This window comes from Neltuma alba, unplaced genomic scaffold, assembly GCF_004799145.2.
Source record: "Neltuma alba isolate B1F8T4 unplaced genomic scaffold, ASM479914v2 tig00004278_pilon, whole genome shotgun sequence".
NCBI lineage: Eukaryota > Viridiplantae > Streptophyta > Magnoliopsida > Fabales > Fabaceae > Neltuma > Neltuma alba.
Genome location: NW_021633635.1, coordinates 48851 through 74795, shown reverse-complemented (window position 1 = coordinate 74795; position 25945 = coordinate 48851). Strand labels below are relative to the sequence as shown.

The window sequence follows — 25945 nt, the reverse complement described above, 5'->3', positions numbered from 1 at the left end:
AAATTTTTATTAAAAAAAGGGTAGAGTGGCTAGAAAGCGTGGGTGCATATGAAAACTCTCCTCCCTTTTCACTCCCTCACTCCCATCCACTTTCTCTCTACTACTTGACTTTAAAACACCTTTACACTTTGAGAGGATGAAATCCTTGCTTTGTGGGAGAAATTATAGGAGCCAGCCATAACTTTGAAGCATAGACAGTGGCGAAAAGGAAGAAAAAAGGGTGGGAAGGAAAATGGAGGGGCCAGCCAGGTAAGCAAAAGCAATGGACAGTAACTTTTTTCACTCAAACAACCACTGATTGGCCACTAATCCCATCATGAAGCTGAAGTGAACCGTCCTTCATCAGATTTAGACTCAGGCTCTTGAATCTCTCTCTTGAATACTGTCTTGATGCTTTTCTCCAGTCAGTTCCTGTTTTCATCATTGCCACAAACTCCTCATAGCTTATTCGCCCATCCTGTACCCACAAAACATGAAAGTTTGCAACTAGGAATGTTGTTTGGCAGCACATCTCTTTCATGTTTAAAGACTTGTCAAGTGTTTTATTAGGTATAGCACAAAATTCCCTCTCTGTTTTTGTTTCAGAGACAAAAAAATCTTTAGGTAGATCAAAATGACATCAAATTGCAGAGATCAAAATTACTAATTTCAAATTTTATGGGCTAAAATCAAAATATGTTAAAAAAGGGTTAATACAATTTTTGGTCCCTCAAGTTTGCAAAAATTTTGATTTTAATCTCTCGAGTTTCAAATTATAGGTTTTGGTCCTTTAAAGGGTAAAAAAAACACAAGTTTTTATTAAATTATACGCATAAATATTTTGGATAGAAAGAAACTTAAGAGACTAAAATTTATGATTTAAAATATGATGGACTAAAATAAAAAAAGAAGGACTTGAGGAGTTAAAAATTATATTGCCCCTAAAAAAAATGGAGTATCTAAAATGAAAGGAGAATATTGAAACAAATGAAAGATTAGTGATGAGCATGGAAGTCAAACCTTGTCTGTGTCAACCTCCCGCATGATGTCATTGACAACATCATCTTCAATTTCACCTGATTCATCTGCTAATGAATCTCGCAGGTCACCTAATTCAATATACCCACTCTCGTCTTTGTCAAAATACATGAATGCTTTGCGGAAATGCTCGTCATTCTCCATTCTCTGCAAGTGAATCGTCACTGCCACAAATTCTCCATAGTCAAGCACTCCATTCCCGTCAACGTCCGCCTAATTTGTTCCAATCAATCACAAATTCTCGTTATTCCAAATCTGCTTCACTATGTTTGGCTTTGAACAAGAATGACTTCTTCAGATATATGCAGGAAAAATTTTCAACACAGAGCTGTTACATTGGATTTAGATAAAATTGTGGCTAATTTCTGCCTTTCTGGTAAAATCCCATTATTCCTCAGTCAAGGCCTAAAAGACTAAATTCCTCTTACCCTCAGATAATATCCATTTGGAAACAACCTTCTAGCATTATTATTATTATTATTTAAAGAAATTGAACTTTGGAGATAGATTTCTAATGGTGCATTTCTATATGAGAGCTTACCACTTCCATCAGCATCTTTATCTCTGGCTCAGCCAGTTGGGAACCAACCTTTCGCAACCCAGCCTTGAGTTCTTCATATGTTACTTTTCCATCTCCATCACTATCCATTAATGCGAACATGTCTTTGATTATCTCTACCTCTTCGATAGATAAATACTCTGCTATTACCTGTCGCAGTCATTTAACTTCCTTAATATTTCATCAGAAACAGAACCAGAATATGTGTAAAATTAAGAAATAGGTGCTAACCCAAAGGGCTTTCTTTTTAAATCTATTCATCATGGAGAACTGCTTAAGCCTGGACCTCACAATATCTCCTAAGGGAACATTTGAAGCTTTCTTCGCATTTTGTAACCAGGGATGTTCTGCAAACACAGTTATTGACAAAGGAAGTCACATGTAACGCCACGGTTGGTTACTGTGGACTGCTTAAATATGGTCATTTGAAGGCTAATAAGTGATGACAGTGCCTTATTTAGTTATCAAAAGACAAACTTCGAGGCAAAATATAACATCATTCTTGCGATGCATGATGATTATAAGAAAGCTCTGTCCATAAACCCCAAATATGACCAGAATTGAGGGCCATTCGATGTACTTAACGTGTATCCTTAACTTTCCCAAAAAAAAATCAGGGCAAAGGAACAATTTTTCCCTGGAAAAATCCTATGAATATCCCTCCCGTAAGGTGCCCGCCATCTGCTTATGAGTTTCTCCACCACCACCTTTGAAAATTGTAATCCAACTAAGTTTCTGACACAAAGGAGGAATCCAATGTCTGAGTCTGAGTCATTTATTGTGGTTCCTGAGATTAGTGACTGGGAATTGTTAAACTGATAATACCACAATACAAGGCAAATCCCAGACACGAAACTGAGTGTTCTCGACTTCAACATCCTCTATTTAGGATATTGGGATGATGAATCTCTAGACGGTCGGTGCCTAACACAATAAGAAAACTTTGGTTTTGTTACAAAACTTTGGCTTTCAAAAGCCGCGCGACTTACCAAGCACCTGTTGAGCTGTCAAGCGCCTTTTAGGATCCTGCTCCAACATCTGCCTCACTAGGCTCTTAGCACTATCCGATATCTGAGGCCAAGGTTCCCTCTTAAAATCAATCACCCCCCTCAGAATAGCCAAGGCCACACCTTGTTCCGTCTCTGCAAAAAACGCCACCAACTCTCAATAAAACTCAAAATTTTCTCATAACCATTAGTATCACTAAAATTAAAAAACAATAACAAAGCCAGTACCTGCCCAAAACGGAGGAACCCCACATAACAATATATACAGAATGACACCGGCGCTCCATATGTCAACCTCCGGCCCGTAGTTTCTTCTCAGAACCTCCGGCGCCATATAATATGGACTCCCGACGATCTCCGAAAATCTTTCTCCTAAAAGAAGGGGAAAAGATCCATGATGATTTTTGGTTCAGTAGTACCACTAGAGTCGTTTCTTGGACAGAAAAGTTCGAATTACAGCCCGAGTGAGAGTTAACTGGAAAACCAAAGGAAGCATGACGAAGAAACATATATATATATATATATATATATATGACTCACATACCGGGCTTGAAAAACACAGAGAGCCCAAAATCAATGGCCTTAAGGACAGAATTCTCCTTCTTGTTCGCGAAAAGGAAGTTCTCAGGCTTGAGATCTCTGTGCATGACTCCGTTGGCATGACACATCCTCACAACTTCTGCTATCGTTCTGGCGACCGTCGCGGCGGCTCGTTCGCTGTAATGTCCTCTGGCAACAATCCGGTCAAAGAGCTCACCGCCCTCACAGAGCTCCATCACGAGATGCACATTCTCATTATCTTCGTAGGTCGCTTTGAGCTTCACGACGTTTGGGTGGTCAGGAAGCGTTGACATTATAGCAACCTCGCGCCTTACGTCTTCTATATCCACCGCGGTTCGTAGCTTTCGCTTCGAAATCGATTTGCAGGCCAGTGCTTCCTTCGTCTCTCTATCCGTACAGAGGTAGGTGATCCCAAACTCGCCGCGACCCAGCTCGCGTCCAAGTACGTACTTGTCGCTGATTCGGGTTCGGTGGCTCAGTGGAATCACGTCCTTCAGGACTCGGATCGGAGCCGGAGAGTAAATTGAGTCTTCTGCGAACGGGTTTTGCCTTCTGTCCTTAGATTTCTTCTTCTTCCTGTGGTTTGAGTGGTTGCTCGGCGGTTCTTCTGCGACTTCCGCTTTCACACAACAGTTGCAATTTCCCATGCTTCTCTCGAAGCTTCACCGCAACAGAACAACCTCCCTGATCTTAACTCACAACAGAGCAAGATTTTGAGGTCTCTTACACAGCGTAGACGTGGTGCTGCCGCCGGTGAGTGCTCCGGGAAAATAAAAATAAGAAGAGAGGGAGGGAAAGAGAATGAGAAAGAGAAAGGGGAACAGAGAGAGAACGAGGTTTTGAAAATAAGTTATAATCGTTATCGTTGTAATTATAATAAATATATTGATGTTTTATGGGAATTTGGAAGTACTAGATTTGTCAAGCGGCCTTTGTGAATGAGGATATGTAGGAAGAAGTAAAACAACCAGAATATTATTTGAGTATTTGATTCCATGGATTAGTATGATGATCGAGAAGCTTAATTTACCAAATGCGCCCAAGGGTTGGATCATTACGCGGGACTTTGACATTTGATATTATTATTTATAATCATGAGCTTCCTTTAATCAATAGACAATGCAATTTTATCCCTCGATGTAATTGACAAACATGATTAGGTGGGTCGGGAGTGTAAAACCGTAAGATTGAAAAAAAAAAAAAAAGGCGTGATGAATGCACGAGTTGCAAAGTAAAAACATGATTAGGTGGACACCGGAAGAGAGATTGAATAGAAAAACTTAGGATTCCTCCCTTCACTCTTGAATATTGTCATGTTAAGATTTTAAATTTATTCTCAGGTGGCTGTCATTTTAAATTGATGGGAAAATTACACCCAAGTTTTGAGTGAAAGATTTTATTATTGCAAAATTTCTTGGGATATGACTTGTGAGTAATACATTGCAATTGTGAATTGATCATCTTCTCTCAGTTGATGTATAGATTGCCACTCTCAACATTTTTTTGTCAATTTTAACTTCTTTACTTATCATTTGTACCTATATAAATAATTGTCATTTTAAGGTGAAGAATTTTCAAGTGAAAGATATCCGCTGGAAATTTATTGTGACACAATTAACAAGTTGAGACACTCGAAGTGACAACTTATTGTGGCTTAATTGATAGGTTAGGATGCCACATGGAATAACAATTTGTATAGGCACAATTAAGAAGTAAACGAGTTGGGACTAATAAGAGAGGGCGTTGATGGAAAATTGCCTATTTTCAAATGCAATCTCTCACCACATAGGTTAATTTGAACATTTAAAGGATCACACAGTAATAAAATCTTTTTACTTGGAATTTGAGTGTAATTTTCCTAAAAGTTTTTACAAGTTTAGCCAAAATTTTGTGAAAAAAAGAGTAAATTTTGGTTTAGCCAAATATCTATTCCTATATTCACATATAATATAAGATTTATATAAAATATGAATAATTCCCCCCCCCCCCAAATTTCTAAATAAAACACACAGTATAGTTATGTTAAGTAATGAAAATGTTGAGATTTCACTATTACCAGATACCAACCAACTGACCATTGAAGAAAATTGGCGGGAGGGTGAAGGAAAACAGCAACGCTTCAGAATCGACCAGTTAAGTTCCATTGACCGCTTCATTTTCAAATAAAATAAATAAATAAATAAATAATTCCACAAAACTCGTGAAGTTCTAGACTCTTTCGAAGTTGAGGTTGCTGTTTTTTTTTTAAATCTTTATGTTTTTTTTTTCTGGCCTCCAGTTGTTGAAGTTGTTCAGCGCTTGAGGTTTTACGTTAGGAATATTTTGACTTTTTCGCTCAAATGTGTGGTATATACGGAAAATCAAACATCTAAATCTAAAAACTAATAAAAATATGTTTGGGAAGAAAGAGTAAGAAAGACGTGTGTGTGTATAATTTATCTTTCTCTGTTTATCCCATATTTTTTATTTCAAAATTATTTTAAAATTTAAACAGGTCCAACTTTTGACATTTAAATGCTAAAAACAAAATTAAAAGTATTTACAGCCGATAAATTGAAAATTCAAACTTATTTTATAGGACTATAGAATAACAAATTGTGCTATTTTTGTCAGGAGATTATTTGCATTCATGTGCATTTTTAATATGAAATCTACAATACTTCAAAATAATTTAAAAATCCGAAGTCTTTTAAGTGGCATATGCTGCTGCAGTCTTTATAATTCCATGAAATATATAATTTTATTTTTAAAGATACAAGAGTTAATATTTTAAATGGTTAAAATAAAATTATAGAAATTGAGTCATGCTGAGTTAAAATTTAAAAATTAAATCACAATTGAATTAAAATTATAAAGATGAAATGATTAATTTTTCTTTAAAAAAACATATTTATAGGTATTGTTATTTTTTAAAATTGATGTAACTCTATTTTTTCTCTTACAAGGAACAGGTGAAGATTCAAATTTCTTTCTCTGATCCATTGGTTATGTGTTCATATTATTTATCATCCAGCTATAGTCTGAATTACTGTGAGATTATTTTAGTTAGTGGATGAATGAGATGCTAAACTAAACGTAATTAGCTTAAGACAGATATTATGGATTGTATTAAAAAGGTTTCACACTGCCAGGATATTAATCTAGGGCTGTCATGCTCAAATCAATGATTAAAAAAATAGTAATGTTTTGCTACTCTCCAAAGTTTAAACCATATTTTTTTAAATATTTTTTTAAAAAAAAAAAAAAAAAACCAATGATGACAGAGTCAATTATTAGCCAGGTCTTATCTCTCAACCCAGACCTCACCAATGAGTAGGTAACATGGGCTTGATGGTTTCATAATTAGCATGTATGTTAATTTGAGATGACTTTTCCCTATTATATTGTTTTGCCGAACTAAATTAGTCGGGTATATGAAAGTATTAAGCCTCAGTAGTTTAAGTTTTTTTTTATTAAGTATCCGTATATTCCTATCGAATATCAATCTAAAACACTGCCGAGCATTAAATATATATATTTTAGTGTGGTGAAAAATTAGCTCTTTCTGATTAATTCATTTTTTGTTGGTGCTTTTTCTAATCCCTCATCTAATTTTTTTTTTCAGTAAGTCAATAAATTTTGGCAAAAAGATTAAAAAAAAGAATGGCTAAATTGTTTTATTTGTTCAAAAATAATCTGCTGTTGCAATTTGTTTTTTGACCAGCACTATTGCAATTATATTACTACTCTTTTTTTCAAAAGAAAAACCACATTGTGTCTTCTCAAGATTTGGAAAAAAAAAACTATTAACATTACAGGCTCAAAGTTATTAAATATGAGAGTTTATAGCTAAAAGTCCAAAGTAGTTCAATTTACAAGTCCTTTTGGAAGAAATGAGGGCATAGGACCCACTTAACGGGGGAAAATGAGATTCCTGCATGCTAAGGTCAACAAATAATAATGACCCCCCCTTTTCTTTTTTATTTTCATTTTTCTTGTTATATATAATATAATATCCTATTTTACTTCTATTTTGATGCTAAATATATGACCTCCATCTACTTTGTGTCTTATATTTATATTTTTTTTTAAAGTAATCCTTCTAACAATGATAATTCTAGTCAATATACTTAATTAGTCAGGATATTTTTAGGAAAGACAATACCTATTTAGAACAAATAACTAATTTAACTTACTTTCTTAATCTCCTCAAATTAATCAACTAACTCTTATAATTAGGATTGTAGGTAGTGTGTGTATATATATAAAGCCTTTAACTCCACCGAAAAGGCAGCTATAAAGTGTTTTAGGTCTTCTTTTCCCTCCAAAGCCACCCCTTTCAATAACGCAAGCAACGGCAATGACCTTCCAAGTCCCAAATTGAGAGGGATTTCGAATGACGCCAACTTGTACCAATCCATTTTAAATAATTTAACATTTTAATAATATAAATTAACTTCAAGGATAGAGAGCGAATTAATAAAAAAATTGCTTACTCGAAAATTAATAAGATAAATATTAAAAGCTAGATAAAGTGTTTTTTTTTTTTTGCCAAAAGATAAAGTGTTAACTTGTACATACTTCTCTTCTTTCGTTCCCCCCCTCCTAATTATACGGAGGACGCTCATCATTGACCGATCGCGTTATCGTTGTTATATAGTTTAGTTTGTGATGGATATTGCTGGCCTTATTAAGGACAGAAAATTAAGGATTAATTTTTTGAATGCAAAAATAGTTAAAACATGAGGTGTGTGGATACTAGATAAGTTCGTACATTTATTACGTATTCCTTTAATTCTTAATATAAAATCTATTTAATTAATTTTATTAGATTAAACAAGTTAGATAAATTAGTTAATTATAAGAAATATCATATGTTTCTTCTAAAATATCACAATCATCTTTCTTAATAGCTTCCCTCCTTCTTCTACTTGATTATGGTTGACAGGTTGACGAAGTATTCATAGGGGTAATTTAGAAAAAACTGATAAATATGATAAATAAATCTTATATTTAGGACCAAAGTTAACTCAGTAATTAGATCCTATATTAAAGACTGGAAGAGTATTGTTTAAATAATAACGATTCATTTGCTAATTAACCAGATTTTCGGCAATTCTATCAACAGTTCAGAATGACATTTTTCAAAGAAAAGTGTACTCTCTTGGCCAAAAAAAGAAGAAGAGGGAAATTAAAATTAAAATTAAATAAATTTAAAACATTAAATTAGAAAAAAGTGCATTAATTTAACAACAAACAGATAAAGTAGAGCACGAGTAATGATTTTTTTTGCCTACTAAAAAAATAATTTAACTAGAAAAGTGCACACCCTTTTGTCTTGATTGTCATTGATGTCTAATATTAAAGATGCATGTGGCCCATTTCCTTTCTTTCTTTCTTTCTCTTTTTGTTTTTGAATTTTTTAAGGTTTGCATGGATTGAAACCACTATCTGCAATTTTGCTTTTGCATGATTTTCTCTACCAAAAGCATCCAAATCCCATCATCCACTTATTATTACATTTAAAACAATTATTTAAAATGTACGCAAATCAATACAAAATGGCATAACACTGAAATTTGATTTAAGAATATATTAAGTAAAGCGAAGTTCACACAGCGGTTTAAATGTAATACATATAATATGACCTGCTTACGTAAAATGCATGCATTTAAATTATTGTTATATTTAATTATTGTTGAGAGAGTAATTATAAGAATAATTTAAAAAAGATTAAGAGATAAAACAGATTAAGATATTATATTAAGGGCTAAAATCAATTTTTTAATTAATTTTTATATTTAAAACAGGAAAAGTATATATTTATAAGAATTAAAAGCTCCTTTTTTTTGGGCTCAAAAAGTACATTTACATCATTAACACAACGCAAAATTGAAATTCTCCGTTGCCAACGGCGTTGTGTTCTCCCAATTACTTGTGTATGGGCCTTTGTCGTATCTTTGATTCAGGCGGACTAGGAGAGAGGAGAAAGAAGGAAAAATGTTAATAAGTTTAATTTAAAAAATTAGAAGAGTTGGGTTATAAAATTTTGACCAAAAGAAGATGTAAAATAAAATAATAAGAAAAATAATTAAAAGTTTTTAACTCTATTTTTTTATTTTTTTAAATTGAGGTCATTAAAATTTCTTCTTCCATCTCCTTTCCTCTATCTTGCTCATACCAAATGCAACTTTAATTAATTGGCAGTTTCATTTTGCACATAACGTTTCTCTTGGTTAATTTCACATTTCCGAGTTTATTTACTATTCATTCTAATTGGTTTTTTTTTTAATATTATCATCGAGTATCCACTATCGAGTGCTTTTTCTGGATTATATTATAAGGTATCGTAACAATCGACTAATTAAATTATTTATTATATATTTTATTTCACATTAAATGAATCATGAATTATAAATTTTTTTAACACAAAACTAAATTCACACTCACAATATATCCACACCTTCCGGCGAACAACAATCATTTTCAGATAAGAGACTTCCCCGTGCACATAACATCCGTACACCAACCATGGGCTCATTAAAATAAAGATGAATCGTTAATAGTAAAACGCTTAAGCTGGAAACATATTTCATCATGTGGAATTATTACTATATATTCCTCCGATCCTTGATATAGAACTAAATTATTAAATTGATTTTGGTCCAAAATATAAGACTTATTTCTTATTTTTATCAATTTTTTCTAAATATAAATATTCTCTCAATCATAATCAAGTAGGAGAGAGAGAGATGATATTATTAAGAAAGATGATTATGGTGTTTTAGAAAAAGTATGTTATATTTTTTATAATTAACTAACTTACCTAACTTTCTTAATATAATCAAATCAGTTAAATAGGTTTTATATTAAAGATCAGACGAGTATATCATTTTTCCTCAATATTAATAATCGCCGGCTGTTGTTCCAAAAATTATTGCTTTTGATTAATATATGACTTCAATGAGACTCTTTTTTTAAAAAAAAAAAATTGAAATCAGCTTTGTGAAATTCAATTAGTAGGTTGCAAGTTTTAGAATTTGATTGTTAATGGTAATATTAGTTGGCAACAAGTAACTTGAGCGAAAAGAAGGGGAGAACAATGATTGAGAACCCTAATTTCTGGCAGAGGTGGAGGAGCATCTTTCCTTTCTGTAATATCATTACTTATCGGTTTGCCTTTTGCCTTTATGGTTACGCCGTTTTAAAAATAAAATTTAATTAATTATTTAATATTTATTCGGGGATGCAGCCTGGGTCGTGTTTCCCGCCATCATTGTGTTGCGCCATCACTTTTGCAAATTTCTTGAGTATTTAAATTTAAAAATGGAAATAGATAGATAACATTGATATTAAGGCCCTGTTTGGATGTCCTTCCAAACTATGGTTTGGAGAAGAAACCAGCTAAACAGGAACAAAAAATGTGAAACTATGGTTTGGGGTCAAACCATGGTTTTGGACCCCAAAACCATGGTTTCGGTAGAAGTGGTCTGAAGTTACTTCTGGCTCAAATTTTCCAGACGTTGGTGTGGGCCCAACAACATATAACAAAACAGTCTCCATAATTGATGCATCACTCTTCATTCCACACTCGGTTCTTCACTATTTAATCTTATAATTTATAAATATATATACACATATTAATTATTATTAGTTATATTATTTTATATATTATTAATTGTGTTAGTAAAAATTATTTTATTAACAATTTTATTTCTTCAGATAAAAAATATATTATAAAATCTATCCCTTATATAATTATCATATTAATTTATGTCATTTTTAGTAATTTGCACATGTAAAAAGTGCTTCTAGTAACAACTATCCAAACACTCTCACTTCTCAGAATCACTTTTTCATAAAATATATTCTCTCTAGAAACTATTCTCCAAACCATGGTTTGGTTTCATTCAAACACTCCCTAATTTTACTTGACATGACCGAATGGCCCACGGACGCAAAAACCCGACAAGTGCCATTGGCTTGCGTCTACGTAACTTTTTAATTGTGATATTTAGAATAGTAGTATAATATAAATACTACCTCCGGTCTTTAATATAAGACCCCGTTTGACTTTTTGTTTAGTCCTAATTATAAGACCCCAATCCATTTTGTCTCTTATATTTATGTATTTTTTTTCAAAATAGTCCTTCTAATAATGATAGTTCTAACCAATACACTTAATTAGCAAGGACATTTTAGGAATAACAACACTTATTTATTACAAATAACTAACTTAACTTACTTCCTTAATCTCCTCAAATAAGTCAACTGTGTCTTATAATTAGGACCGGGGGTAGTATATATGATAAGAATTTTATCTTGATTTAAGTGAAATATATTTATAGATGATTTTAAAAATATTCTAAATGGGTCCTAAGCCTGAAATTATATTTGAACATTAATTTGCATTATGTGAGGAACTAGTTCCTTATACTAAATCGAAAGTTTGTTATTAGATATAGGTATTCTCTTATTAAAAATAATCATATTTGAAACACTATCGAACATCTAGTATGGATATTTTTTTTTAATAGAGATTCGGATCTTAACCCGCTATGTCATAAGTAACTAGCTATTTCGCTAGAGATCGCTAGACCCAACTCTTTGGTTGCATTATTTACAGCTTGGTTAGAGATTGATGAACTAATATCATGATCGGCTGTAACATTTGTTCGTACAAAAAAAAAAAGGCTACAATGCTTCGCCGAATTAAAATATGGGCCGAATTGTTGTGTTATAGATTTCTTTTGGGCTTCTTAGCCCCATAGTTATGCCCAAAAATGCCCGAACCAGGCACCGTTACCCTCTTCTTCCCCAGGTAGCCAATCTATTACCAATTTAACGATTTGACTTTCAAAATCAATGATATTTTTTGGGCCAAATTTGAATAAATGATAAAGACCTTGCGATATAATCCGTTGACAGTATTTTTTGTCGCAATAAAATAAATGGTTAACTTTTGACCACACAAAAAAAATGATCAAGGGTTCAATTTCTAATCTTTGTACATGGATGTATCCGTAAAAACTTTTGCTTTGGAAAAGAAAAGCTTTTTTGGGACAAAAGGCTCATTTTCACCGACGGATTTTAGAACGACTAGCATGAAAAATAGATTAAGAAATAAAAGCAACACTAATTATCCAATTAGCAAATTTGACTCCAAAAAAGTTTTCAAGTAGGGTTTTTATGACAGGCTTTACGTTTTTATTAGAAGAACTAATTAATTAATTTAAGTAAATTAATAATATTTGTTAAATTAGTTATTTGTAATAAATATAAATTAATTTTTTAAAATATCTTTTTAATCATAACTACCTTTGAATGAAAACTTCCTTAACATGTGTAATCAATAGGGTTACTTTTAAAAATTAATTACAAATTTAGAAGACAAAATGGATTGTGCTATCATATTTAGGACCAAATACAATTTCTGACTAACTCTTATATTAATGACTGAATGTAGTATATATTATTTACTCATATTAAAATTCAATTGCAATTTTAAAATATTATATGTCAAATACAACGAAATACTATTTTTTTATTTAAATAGTACACATTCTCTGTCTCACTTAAGGCGAGGATATTTTGTAGGCAAAAACCAAAAAAAGTTAAAGATATTATGTGTTTTTGTCTTTTGAACTTTTTTTTCCCCCACAGACACGCGTGCGTTATATATTTTGCTTTTCAAAAAAGATCAGGGCGGCAGGATTGAATTGAATTAAATAATGAGAAAAATATGAGGTGACGAAAGAAACAAAGCGGTGGCCAAAAAAAAAAAAAAACCAGAGAAGCAGAAGCGAAGCTCTCTTACTTGAGCAACAAGCCAGGCTGACTTCATAATCACAACCTTGTTGGCTTTGGCCCGGGTCCTCCGCCATCGTCGTTTCTAGATGACAGCGATTCCATTTTTAATTTTCTAACCATAAAGCTCCCAATACTTTTTATTTTGACCACATTAAATCTCAATACTTATGCTCTGCACTTATGCCTTTTTATTTATTTCCATAAAATATATAGCCGCTTCAAATATTAATATACTTACCCTTTTTAATTTTTCTCCCTAAATTGAAAAATACATAGCTAGAGTTTTTTTAATCATTTATATAAAAATTAACCATTCACAAATAACAACTAACAAATGTGTTTGTCAAGCGTGTCGCTTCCCTGAAAGGAAATAACTAATGATATAATAATCTTTGAAACTCGAAGCAAAACTAGTGGTGGAATTGATTCCAACGAGATCCTTGTGGGAGTCACGTGTGAGTCATGAGGATCTGACACGTGTACAGAAGAAAAAGGACCTCTAATAAATTACAAAAACGAAAGTTCAAAGAGGAGGTCAGTGATCTCAGGGCTCACCTCACAGCCGCGTTCCCAACTTGCTTGGAGAAACCCTCGCATTTTCGACGGCGGACACACCCGCCGTACAAACCCCTCACCTTCTTCTTCTCTTTCTTCCCCCCTTCTCTCACTACTATCTCCGCCAGCTCCTCTACATTCCCAGAAACCTACTGATCACCCATTGAGGTAACTCTCAATTCTGTTCTTGTTTACAGGTCATTTTTTCCTCTTGCAGCTGCATTGCTTTTGTGGGTTACCCGAGAGTTCGTTGGTTATTTTGCTGTTAAAAAGACGGCTCAAGTCATACGAGACTCTGTAGCAATTCTATGATATTTCTGTAATTTAGGCGGTCCAGACAGTAACTACAAAATAATTACATGATTGATGGGTCGTGTTTCTCATGATTTTTCATGCCTTTTTTGTTTTTAATTCAAGCCGGTATCTTTTTCGGTTTTTCCTTCTGTTTTTATTTTCGGTCTCTTGTTTCTTATGATAAAATTTTTGGACCAGGCATAATAGTCTGTTGATATCGTGGATAAGTTGTATCTGTAGGACCCTTTTTTTTTTCCCAAAATCGTGACTAAAGCGAATAAAAGGGACCCTGCAGGGGAGAGGACAATCAGGAGATATGAAGAATTGAGACATTAGTTGTGACGCTTTAAGTTTATTTAGCATTGGGTTTGAATTAGTGGAACCTACAGTCAAGGAGCTATTCCCTTACAATTGCTATTAAATAACTGGCTCACGTCTGAAGTGGTTATATGTTATAGCCATTACCATATAGGGTTTCTCCTCCGTTGTTACTCGTCTTTCTGGATGAATATCGGACTGTGAGACAATTGTCATAAAAGCTGTTCATTATTTTATTGTATTTAGGGCATGATTAGATGGAGTGAAAATGAGCATGTTGAAAAACGGAGAGGTCAAATATGGACATTGTTTAAATTCCTTATCTTCACTTCGAACAAACACATCCTCAGGCTTGCCATTTTAATTAAATTTTCAACTTAAATGGCAGCTGATTTTCTTTGTACAGTAGGTGTAAATATAATTTACACATTGTAACCAGTTCTCAGGTGGTGTAGGTGCCTGGATTCTGTACTTCATCATTATATACAAATACAACTGTCTAAAGGAAGTCATTATAGCATAAAAATTCAGATTCAAAGTTTTAGTAGTAGGCAAGTGGCACTTGAAATGGTTGATATGTTGCTTGCTTGCTGCCATTTATGGTAATTTTGCCTCTTTCTGCTTATTCTGTACCCGTTGGCTTGCTGCATCCATTTTCAGTTTGTTTCATAGTTAGGAGCTATTCAGCTTTATTTGCAGATATGATACGGGCAAAGCAGATCAGTACCCTTTCAAGTGGTGCTAGGAGTTTTCTTATAGGAGGTTCCCGCTGCAGTGCTGCTGATGGAAGTACCAGCACTTGTTCAGAGGATGAAACATTTGTGTCCAGAAGAGAGCAGACAAAAAATGAAGTTTTACTTGCACAGAAGCCATCTGCCTTAGCGACCCAAACAGCATCTGGAGTAGGAAGAACCTTGGTTTCAGGAGACTCTGTGAACGGACTTGTTTCTCGTAGTGTTGAGGGTGTCTATCAATCAGGTTGCGCACCAAAAACTGTGTCCACTCCGAGTCCATCACAAAAATCAGATTCTGTAACATATGCTTGTGTTGCTGATGATGCTCAAACGCATGCTGCACACACATCTCCTTTTAATGCTGACCAGGTTTTTAGGGCGGGCATTGCGGCTGTCAACTTTCTTTCTGATATCGCTAATTATAAGCTTCCTTTATTGGATGGGAATCATGGGACAGGAATATTAAACTACTCCAAAAACTGTATGGTTGATACCACCAAGAGCCTACCCAGTATCAGATCCTCGAATGGGAAACACATTAAAAAGGAGGCTTTTGCTAATGTTCATCCGAAGCCTTCTGTTTCTTCTGATGTTGGATCGAACCGTACAAGTAATTATCATGGTACAAAGGGACATGGTGATAAATCAAATTTATCTAAAGGCATAAAGCATTTTCCTTCAGGAACACGTAAGGCAGTGGTCACTTCAAAACCTGCTGTATATAGCCATGTCCAAGGAGATGTATCACAGAGAACAAGAACCCTTCCAAACCGACTTGTGAAAAATTCTGTTTCCAACATGCAAACTTCAGATCCACAGTTTGTGCGATCAATTAGCAAGGGTTTAAACAAACACCCTGAGAATTGGAGAACACCTACAGGAATTCCTCAAACAAGTCAGCATTTTTCAAACACAGGGCGTGTTGTAGAAGTGGTTTTAGATGTACTGCAGAAGCTAAAGTGGAGTCCTGCTGCAGAGAAGGCTCTTTATAACCTAAATTGTTCATTGGATGCATATCAGGCTAACCAGATCATGAAGCAACTTCAAGACTACTCTGTTGCTCTTGGCTTTTTTTATTGGTTAAAGCGACAACCAGGGTTCAAGCATGATGATCATACTTATACCACTATGGTTGGCATCCTGGGCCGTGCCAGACAGTTTGGCACGATAAACAAATTACTAGAACAGATGGTCAGCGAAGGATGCAAGCCCAATGTTGTAACTTATAATCGAATGATACACAACTATGGCCGTGCAAACTGCCTGAAGGAAGCACTCAATGTGTTCAATCAAATGCAGGAGGAGAAATGTGAACCTGACCGCGTCACTTACTGCACACTTATTGATATCCATGCAAAAGCGGGATATCTTGAAATTGCCATGGCCATGTATGAAAGGATGCAACAAGCTGGTCTTTCACCTGACACCTTTACCTATAGTGTCATGATTAATTGCCTTGGAAAATCTGGCAATTTAACAGCTGCCCACAGGCTATTTTGTGAGATGGTTAATCAGGGCTGTATTCCTAATCTGGTAACCTACAATATAATGATTGCTTTGCAAGCTAAAGCTAGGAACTATCAGATAGCATTACAATTATTTCGTGACATGAAAAATGCTGGATATGAACCTGATAAAGTGACTTACAGCATAGTCATGGAGGCGCTTGGCCACTGTGGGTATCTGGAGGAAGCTGAAGCGATTTTTGCTGAGATGAAATGGAAAAATTGGGTGCCAGATGAACCTGTTTATGGTCTTTTAGTAGACTTGTGGGGAAAGGCTGGTAATGTTGAGAAGGCTTGGGCATGGTATCAAGAGATGGTAAATGCAGGTTTGCAGCCAAATGTACCAACTTGCAATTCCCTTCTCAGTGCATTCCTTAGGGTGCATCGGTTGCCAGATGCATATAATCTTCTGCAGAGCATGGTTGCTCGAGGCCTACGGCCCTCGTTGCAGACTTATACCTTGCTTCTCAGTTGTTGTACAGAAGCACGTTCATCATACGATATGGGGTTTTGTTGTGAGCTTTTGGCAGTTACCGGCCATCCTGCACATTCATTTTTACTGTCTATGCCAGCAGCAGGACCTGATGGTCAAAACGTGCGGGATCATGCAGGCAAATTCTTAGATCTGATGCATGCTGAGGATAGAGAGAGCAAAAGGGGACTTGTAGATGCAGTGGTGAATTTTCTTCACAAGTCTGGGCTTAAAGAGGAGGCTGGTTCCATTTGGGAGGTGGCTTCGCAGAAGAATGTGTACCCAGATGCTGTCAAGGAGAAAAGTTCTTGCTACTGGCTTATAAATCTCCATGTTATGTCTGATGGAACTGCTGTGACAGCATTGTCTAGGATACTTGCTTCGATTCGGCGAAAGATGCTGACATATGGGACTAGTCCTAACCGGATTGACATTGTCACCGGATGGGGTCGCAGGAGCCGAGTCACCGGTTCTTCTCTTGTGAGGCAGGCGGTGCAAGAACTATTACATGTGTTTAGTTTTCCATTCTTTATTGAAAAAGGCAATTCAGGGTGTTTTGTGGGTTGTGGGGAGCCTCTTAGTAAATGGTTGGTCCATTCTTATGTGGAAAGGATGCACTTGCTGTAGTATCTGTTCTAGAAATTGAGCCATTATCTTAAGCTTGTAGATTTTTTTTTTTTTTGGGGAGAGTGAGCATGGAGTTAGTCTTGCATTTATCTAAGTTAAGCTCTTCCGTAAAGTTCACGTACGACGTATGCCTATATGATTTGCGAAGCATATAGAAGAACCTATAAGAATTAAGAGCCAATAAACATATTGCAGAAGAGGAAAGAAGAGGTGCGGAATGTAGAAAATAAGTGGCAAATTTTTCTCCAAGTCTTTTTCTCCAAATATGCCCCCAATAGGTTCTTAATCCCAATTTTCCCATTTGAAGAACTAAAGATGTTTTTTAGAAATTTTTGGATATGTACATTATTTATAACAATTTTTTCTATTGAATAGTAGGGACTAGACTAATATAATTGAGGTAATTTGGTTAAAGAGGCTGTTTTGCCGGCTTATGAATTTTGGATAGTTAAAAACAAATCTTTTTTTTTTTTTTGGTGCAACCCAAAAGAAATGGTTCTTTTGTGCCTGATTTTAGAAATATTTCAATATAATATTTTCATGAGGTGGCAAATTCTCGTTTGTTTAGAGAGTTGAGACGATGTAATTTGTACACGGTGTCCGCAACAAAAGCGTGCGTTATATTTTTGCGTGGGTATCAAATGCAAGGAATTTTGTTTTTGATGAGAGGAATTTAAATTTATATGATAAAAATTTCAATTTAAAATTGCGTTTTATAAATTTTGTAGTGTAGTTTTGGGCTTGGGCCCCGTTCCTCTACCCAAGCAAAATAGCATGGCTGAATATAGAGGAAACGCAAAGCCCCCCCAAAAAAAAAAGATTATAGAGGAAACGCAGTGATTATGTTTGTTTTGCTACAGTAAAGCATGAAAATTATCCTTTTTTTTTATTATAACAGAAGCGGCGTTATGAAAATTTATTCTGTTTATATATATTTTTAAAGAAAAATGGTATTAGAATGGGAAAGAATAAAAAAAATCAAATCTTTATTTAAAAATAAAATAAATAACCGATAATAGTAACACATGCTTGTGGCCCAAAAAAAAAAAACAGCATAATTCATTTTACATATCCAGGCATGTTATTTATCCGATTTTTTATTATCAAATATCAAACATATTACCCAAAAAAAATCAAACATATTAAAAGTGATAATTATCTTCTTTTTTTCTTGGATACGGTTATTGCTTGTGTTGTGATACCTCTCATTATCTTCATTGTTTCTGTGAAAATTTCATCGAAGAGTAATCTATAAATACATGTCTTGACCTGGTAAATATTTTAGCCCCATGTTATCTGAATTTTTTATAATAATAATAATTAAAAAACTTGACTGTCCCTTTCAGGGAGAAAACGGGCCCAAATTTGTCAATGTTGTAGATTATTGGATAATCTATGAGTGAACATGACAGTTTCGTCTTTCATTTGCAATTCAGAAGACAAGTAGCACACGATAACCACGAAGCATAGGTTTTAATAAAAGGTATACTTGATATTATGATATATTACTTTTGGTCCTAATTATAAGAGCTAGTTGACTAATTTGAGGAGATTAAAAAAAAGTTAAATTAGTTATTTGTAATAAATAATGTTGTCTTTCCTAGAATATTCTTACCAATGAAATGTATTAGCTATAACTACTATTGTTAGGAGGATTATCTTAAAAAATATATAAATATGAGAAACAAAATGGATTGGGATCTTATATTTAAGACCAAAATAAAAGTCAAACAAGGTCTTATATTAAGGACCAGAGGTAGTACTATATACTACCTCTGGTCCTAATTATAAGAGCTAGTTGACTAATTTGAGGATATTAAGAAAGTAAGTTGAGTTAATTATTTGTCTTAAATAAGTGTTATCTTTTCTAAAATATCCTTGCTAATCAATAGTATTAGCTAGAACTATTATTGTTAGAAGGACCACTTTAAAAAAAATGTATAAATATGAGATACAAAGTAGATTAGGGTCTCATATTTAGAATTAGGATAAAAGTCAAATAAGGTATTATATTAAGGACCGGAGGTAATATATACACTACATCTTGTTTTTAGTGTAAGCTCTAATTAACTAATTTGAAAAGATTAAGAAAATTACAAAATTACTTTAAAATTTTTATATGTATTTTTTTTATTCAAATTAATTTGCTTCACTTATAAATTGTTATATAATCTAATAATTCACGTAAGTATTTTAGAAAGATAATGTAATATATAGTATAATTAAGTAATTTAATAGTTTTTTTATTCTCCTAAAATAAATTAACTGGTCTTATACTAAAGATATGAACTAATATATTGTAATTGATTTGGTCTACATCCATGCATATGCTTGCTGTTGTTGTAAAGACAAAAAGTTGATATATTTGTAAATACTTGATCTCTCCTTTTGTTCCAACTATAGAAACTTCTTAAGGTCTTTGATTTATCCCAAAAACATAGAAATGCTTCTGTTTCTCTCAAATGCATTTCCTTGGCATCTAATGTGGAAGCACCTGCAAATAAGGTACAAGTATTTGATCCATTCGCTGATTCTGTAGCCTAAGAAACAACGAAACAAACCCAATCCATGAACCAAACACAGATTATTCCATGTGGAAGAAACAGGATTTATTTGTATACTACTGTGTGTGTTCACCCATCATTATATTATATTATAGTACTACCTCCAGTCTTAATGATAAGATCCAGTTGACTAATTTGAGGAGATTAAAGAAGTAAGCTGAGTTAGTTAGTTGTCCTAAATAGGTGTTGTCTTTTCTAAAATATCCTTACTAATCAAGTGTATTGACTAGAATGATAATTGTTAGAAGAGCTACTTTGGAAAAAAATGTATAAATATGAGAGACAAAGTGAATTGGGGTCTTATATTTAGAACAAAAATAAAAGTTAAATAGGGTCTTATATTAAGGACCGGAGGTAGTATCACCAATTCTTAATATAAAAACTAATTTAATATTTAATTTAATTATAAATGTAAGACTTCAATTTACTTTATCTATTATATTTTTTTAAAGATAATCTTTGTAGTAGTTGTACATGTTAAATATTTCATCAAATGGTAGTTCTAGCTAATACACAAAACTAACAAGAGTATTTTAGGAAAGACAACATATATTTATTACAAATAACTAATTTAAATAATTTTTTAATCTACTTAAATTAATTGACTAGATTTTACATTGAGAAAATGAGGTAGTCCTTGGTTAAAAAGGAAAAAGAAAAAAAAAACTAATACTTCAAAACAATGTGGGTTAAGGTGTAATTTTAACTCCAATCTTACTTTTTAGATGCAATTTTGCCCATAATTTTTTTAGTAATGCAATTTTGACTTTGATCTCTCTTTTTTTATGCCATTTTACCCCTGAGGGGCAAAATTGCACCTAAAGATCATAGGCAAAATTGCATCCGAGAAAAAAAGATTAAAAATAAAATTACATTTGAGAAATAAGATCAAAAGCAGAATTGTACTATTAAAAGATTAGGAGCAAAATTAGGCCTGAGAAATAAGATACATTTTAACCCAAACGATGTTGCCATGTTTTGCACCAAAGGAACAGGCAGCAACATTACGTGTCAAAAATTTGAAAAGCAATGTGACAAAACCACGTTGCACAAAAAGAGGCCACAGTATACAGCAACCGTGAAAAGGACTATCACACATTCTCAACACATAAAGAACCAACCCCCAAGCATTTCGCTCTCTCTCTTCTTTCTGGTCTTTTACTCAGTCTTTCCCTTACCCAGCAGATCCGCATATTAACATCAGCTCCCTCTTTTCACATCAAAATGCTTCCTTTCTCACTCCCTTCAATCCCTTTCCTCCCTCTTCATCCTCTCTTTCCCAAATATCTGCCTTCATCATTCTTTGGTTGCTTCATCAATCCGCGGGATTCATTGAGAATTATTTGAATGTGGTGGAAATATGACCCTTAAGGGTGGCACAACCCAGGCTTGTGCAGCTTGTAAATTCCAGAGAAGAAAGTGCACATCTGAATGTCTTCTTGCCCCATATTTCCCAGCAGATCAACCCAAGATGTTTCAGAATGTGCACAAGCTATTTGGAGTGAGCAATATTAAAAAGATGTTAAAGAAATTGGATCCTGCCCGGAAGAAAATAGCCATGGATTCCATCATTTTCCAAGCAAATATAAGGGACAAGTACCCTGTTCATGGTTGCTGGGAGGAAATTTGCAGGCTCCGTTACCAGATATGGCGGGTGGAAGAGGAGCTACATGCTGTTCATCAGCAGCTTGAGATTTGCAGGCAGCATTACCAGCAACATCTTGATCATCATCTTCCTGAGGATCATGTGGCTTCTCAACTAGAGTTGGGCATGACACCCTGTTCTAATGGCCTCCAACTGCTTGATCACATGCTTCAACCGCAAGATTACAACAATAAAGTGGCTGCATCTTTGCCTATCTCTCAGCAGCAGCAACATTCTTTCTCAAATAGCAATAATGAGGCTTATAATAATTCCCTTTACATTGATCACAAGGATAGCGTCCCCAGTCATTTGTGGGTTGAGCAACCATATGGTGATAACAGTAGTAGTTCCATGGCAATGCAGTCTCAATTGGATGCCTCACAGCAGCCACTAGTCATTCAAGAAGGAGAAGTTGTTGAAGATTATGATGAGATGCATCCATTTTTTGATACTATTGATGATAGACAATCATACGTTTATTCTCAGGAGGCTTATGAGTCAAGGTACACATATGTTGATAACCTTCTTTTTACATCAGAGACTAATGTCAGTCTTTTGCATATTGGGATTGTAAAAATCTGAAACAAATTAATGATCACATTTGATTCTGTGCATATCTGCCTGCAGTTCTGAAGAATCGTTGAAAGATACGCCAAAGTGCACCGAACATGTTGCTGAGAATGAATTGAAGAATGCTGCTGCATGCTTTAGTCTTACCAGTGTCAGCTGATCAATTAATGAGGCGACAGTCCCCAACCCAATTCTTTCCCCAGGATAAATAGAAATACAAATATTGATCTTTTTGTTTATTGTTGAGTTTTTAATTTTAAACCTTTCACTTGTCAGTTTATAAAGTAAGAAAATCTATCCATCGTCCATCACAATGCGAGGGCATGTTCCATACATAAATATAACAGCAATTTGATGTTCATGGGACAACGTACTTTGGCCTCAAAATTCAATAAATCTGTTTGGTGTCTGATTCTGATATGTTTTTGTGACTAAATGCAGATAGTTTACACAAATCAATCTATTGAATTTAAGATCATTTCAAGTGTTATGACTGATAACAGGTTACAGGAAGAAAATAAATCATTTGAGAAGAAATGTGCTTGCTCAGAAAGAAAGAGGAAGTGGGGGACTTGATCTAGCAGAAGGTTTGAAACATTTCTTGAGAACCCCTTATATTCCTCAAAACTATCCCACCAGGTATACTAAAATTAGCGTTTGATAATTTGCCTATCTAAATGCAAACATTTATATAATGTCTCTAAGATTTCATGACTAAATTTTCACAGGTTGTTTTACCAGCTCGTGATCCTAAATATAAGATTAAGTGCCAACCCAAGTGCATTATCTGCTTTAGAAAATATATATTCTATTGATTTTGCATGCTGATGATGGATAGATATGTCTGTGTATATATACTCCTTCTGATTTTGTTCATAAAACCCTAACTTTTGGTGCTTAATACAAGATTCCTTACAAATTTTACAGAAACATTTGTGACTCAATTCAAAAAGTGCCCTTGTTTATTCATTTCCACTCCCTCTACATCCATGAACTATGCTAAATAACTTTAAAGGATAATTTTGAAAATTTTAAAAAATTTATGTTTAACTAATTCTGACAATTTTCATTAATGTCACAAAAGTAACTGAGTATAATTGTTCTAAATATAAGAACTCCATAGATAATTCATGAAGATTAAAAAATTAATTTAGTTATTTGTAAACTATGTGTATTAGTTGGCCGATTTTGCTAGGGTATTTTCTTTAATAATTTGTACTGTAAATTTTCCTTTTGATATATATATATATATATATCTTGATTTGCGTAATTAACAAGGATAGTTTACAAAAATTATGCATTTGAGAGACAGGTTAATATTTTATATATATTATCAAAACAAATTTCAAGAAATTTAGACGTCTTTTACTTTCCCTATGAAACATCCGGTTTTCATTTTTGAGACCTCACCGATTTTCACTAACTTCGTCTTGATAAAGAAGACGTACTTCCTTCTGTTCATAAAAAGTCTCACTCTTAAATACGTTTCAGAATAAGTGCAGTTTTACAATTGATTTTTTTTTTTAGCAAAATCTCTCGTTAAAAAGTTTATTGACGCTCCGTGAAATCGATTTAAGGACCCAAATCCATTGCAGAAATAAAGTTTGACTTAAAATGGGAATTTGTTTTTTTCAATAAAACTGTAAACTTGCCCGTGGTGAAATAAGATTGGAAAAAAAATGAAATTTTTTCATGAAAAGTTGCACTTATGCTGTGAAAAAAAAAGGATAACCCAATGCTGTGTATGACTTGATAAACCATTTTTTTTTCTTGAAAATGTAAATGCATATTTTGAAATTTATGTGTAAAATGGAATTTTTACTAATAATGTTACAATTTTGTCCTAAAAACTCGTTAAATACGAACACAAAAATAGTTGCGTATCATGCTGGAAGCCTTTTTTTTTTTTTTTGCACACCTTGAAATTTGCTTGCACACGTTGCACCAGAGAGGGAACATGGAAGATACTTGCACATCACTAAAGCTTTCTACAAAAAAAAAAAAACGAACTTGTAAAATTAGTTAACAAAAATTCAATTTTTTATGTTCCTCTGTATTTAGTTTTCTTACTTAAGATTCTTAATACTGTTGTTAATTTGCTGAGGAAAAATACAGGAAGGGGAAGGATTTGGGTCGAGTCTGCCGAAAAAATTGTGGGGAAACAACTGTTCTGAATTGGTGGGTCTTTATAAGAATTGGTAAAGACCCAACTTTTTAAGAGTTGAGACGTCTAATGAACCAAGTCTTGGAATTTATTTATTTTTTTTGCTAAGTTTTTTTTTTGGGCCAACCTTGGAATGTGTTTACTACTTTCTAAAATTCTAAAAACTCTTAAAGGCAACATGTTTTTAACCCTGAAAACAAAAAGCAGCATGTTTGGTTTCTCAGCGAAACATGTTACAAACGGGCGTTTACAAGCCCACATGTAGAAGCAACGAGGCCCGTTGTTTATCCATTTCGCAGCCACCCGGTGATCTTTTTTTTTTTTTGATACAAAAAAGTTTAGGTGAGTTGGGTCCCGGGGGCTCACCAGGGCCAGGGTATGGCTCCAGGCTCAAAGAGCGCTTACAGAGGTACTGACAGATCGCCACCAACAAGGTCCTCACATCGGCAGCGGGATTCGAACTCACGACCTTGTGGGTTATGAGTCGACTCCTTACCAACTGGACCAACTCTTGTTGTTTTACCAAGAGTGTGTTTGAGATGGAGCCGGGAAAACGGGCCGAGCCCATCGGGCTGGTCCATTTAGGCCCTGAAATTATAAGGGTCGGGCTTGATATTTTTTCCTTCAAATGGGAAATAAGCCTTTTTATTTTTTTTTGTTTTTTAAATTTTTTTATATAATTCTAATATTATCAATTTTTTACATTGTTAATAATATTTTAAATATTTAGTTATTATTATCATTTTAAAATTAAATTTAGTGTTAGGTAATAATTTATCCAATTAAATTTTTAAAAAATGTGTTAATTTGGACTTTAATAATGATTTGATTTATATTATATGCGTTGATATTTTTAAACTATATATATATATTTGATAATAGAGTATTTTTATACTTATATAACTTGTGATTCTATAATTTGAATTAGAAATTCATGAGTTTCAACAACAATGTTTCTCACATTAAAGTAAAATAAGAACTAGATTGTACAATTTAAAAGTAAAATTCTATAAAGAAGAAAAATTTAATATTTTTGTTATGAAAGAAAAGCATACTTATGAAGAAGAGTAATTAATTATAGTGATGATGAAGTTTCAAAAGATTAATGATAGTGTTTATTTATTACACAATTGCACTATAGATAAAACTTTTGCATGTTGTTATCTTGTTAATTGATTTTTTAGATATTCTTGGATGTTGATGGATATTTATATATGATGATATTTTATATTTGTGACTTAATTTTATTCATATTTATGTCTTTTTTTAATAATTTCATTGGTTTATTTTTATTTTTTTATAAAAGTTATGATAAATATAAAAAATAGTATTTTTTTTTCAAACGAGCCAAAAGCCCGCGGGCCGGCCCTGAGCCCTGTGGCTTAAGGGCCGGGCCTAGCAAATTAAGGTATTTTTGAAACTCCAGCCTTGGAGGGCCGGCCCTGATTCCCAGCTCCAGTTTGAGATAGTAGTGACAGAAATAATTTTTTTTAATTTGATTTTTACAGAAGTCAGATTGAGTAAAAACAGTTTCTTTGAGCCTATTGCATAAGTTCGTTTCAGT

At 33.6% G+C, this 25945-nt stretch overlaps 3 protein-coding genes across 6 annotated transcripts; 2 read left to right on the top strand and 1 right to left on the bottom strand.

Moving 5' to 3' along the window:
- Positions 1-127: 127 nt before the first annotated feature.
- LOC114744167 (calcium-dependent protein kinase 10-like) lies at positions 128-3947 on the bottom strand. The gene is made up of 7 exons (XM_028932354.1): positions 3128-3947; positions 2812-2955; positions 2566-2718; positions 1808-1923; positions 1559-1726; positions 1000-1230; positions 128-457 (listed from the first exon to the last, which is right to left on the bottom strand). The coding sequence occupies exons 1-7, from the start codon at positions 3789-3791 to the stop codon at positions 284-286; spliced, it is 1650 nt and encodes a 549-aa protein (XP_028788187.1). The 5' UTR covers positions 3792-3947; the 3' UTR covers positions 128-283.
- A 9546-nt stretch (positions 3948-13493) lies between these two features.
- Positions 13494-17477, top strand: LOC114744172 (pentatricopeptide repeat-containing protein At1g74750-like). 4 transcript variants are annotated; one of them, XM_028932357.1, is made up of 2 exons: positions 13494-13656; positions 14800-17477. In XM_028932357.1, exon 2 carries the CDS (start codon positions 14802-14804, stop codon positions 17436-17438), a length of 2637 nt encoding a protein of 878 aa, XP_028788190.1. In that variant the 5' UTR covers positions 13494-13656; positions 14800-14801; the 3' UTR covers positions 17439-17477. The 4 variants fall into 4 exon arrangements, with proteins under 4 accessions (XP_028788190.1, XP_028788191.1, XP_028788194.1 ...); XM_028932358.1 differs by having other exon boundaries at positions 14788-17477; XM_028932361.1 differs by lacking the exon at positions 13494-13656 and adding an exon at positions 13682-14702.
- A 3885-nt stretch (positions 17478-21362) lies between these two features.
- On the top strand, positions 21363-22377 carry LOC114744171 (LOB domain-containing protein 27-like). Its single transcript, XM_028932356.1, has 2 exons — positions 21363-22150; positions 22275-22377. The coding sequence occupies exons 1-2, from the start codon at positions 21363-21365 to the stop codon at positions 22375-22377; spliced, it is 891 nt and encodes a 296-aa protein (XP_028788189.1).
- Positions 22378-25945: the final 3568 nt, after the last annotated feature.

What these genes read in the sequence shown, in the direction of transcription:
- LOC114744172 (XM_028932357.1), top strand. Translation starts at nt 14,802, where the DNA reads ATGATACGGGCAAAGCAGATCAGTACCCTTTCAAGTGGTGCTAGGAGT.
- LOC114744171 (XM_028932356.1), top strand. Translation starts at nt 21,363, where the DNA reads ATGACCCTTAAGGGTGGCACAACCCAGGCTTGTGCAGCTTGTAAATTC. An exon ending in CAGGAGGCTTATGAGTCAAG is followed by an intron (nt 22,151 to 22,274) that starts GTACACATATGT and finishes ATCTGCCTGCAG; the next exon opens with TTCTGAAGAATCGTTGAAAG.
- LOC114744167 (XM_028932354.1), bottom strand. Translation starts at nt 3,791, where the DNA reads ATGGGAAATTGCAACTGTTGTGTGAAAGCGGAAGTCGCAGAAGAACCG. An exon ending in GGTTCCTCCGTTTTGGGCAG is followed by an intron (nt 2,719 to 2,811) that starts GTACTGGCTTTG and finishes CGTTTTTTGCAG; the next exon opens with AGACGGAACAAGGTGTGGCC. An exon ending in GACAGCTCAACAGGTGCTTG is followed by an intron (nt 1,924 to 2,565) that starts GTAAGTCGCGCG and finishes CTGTGTTTGCAG; the next exon opens with AACATCCCTGGTTACAAAAT.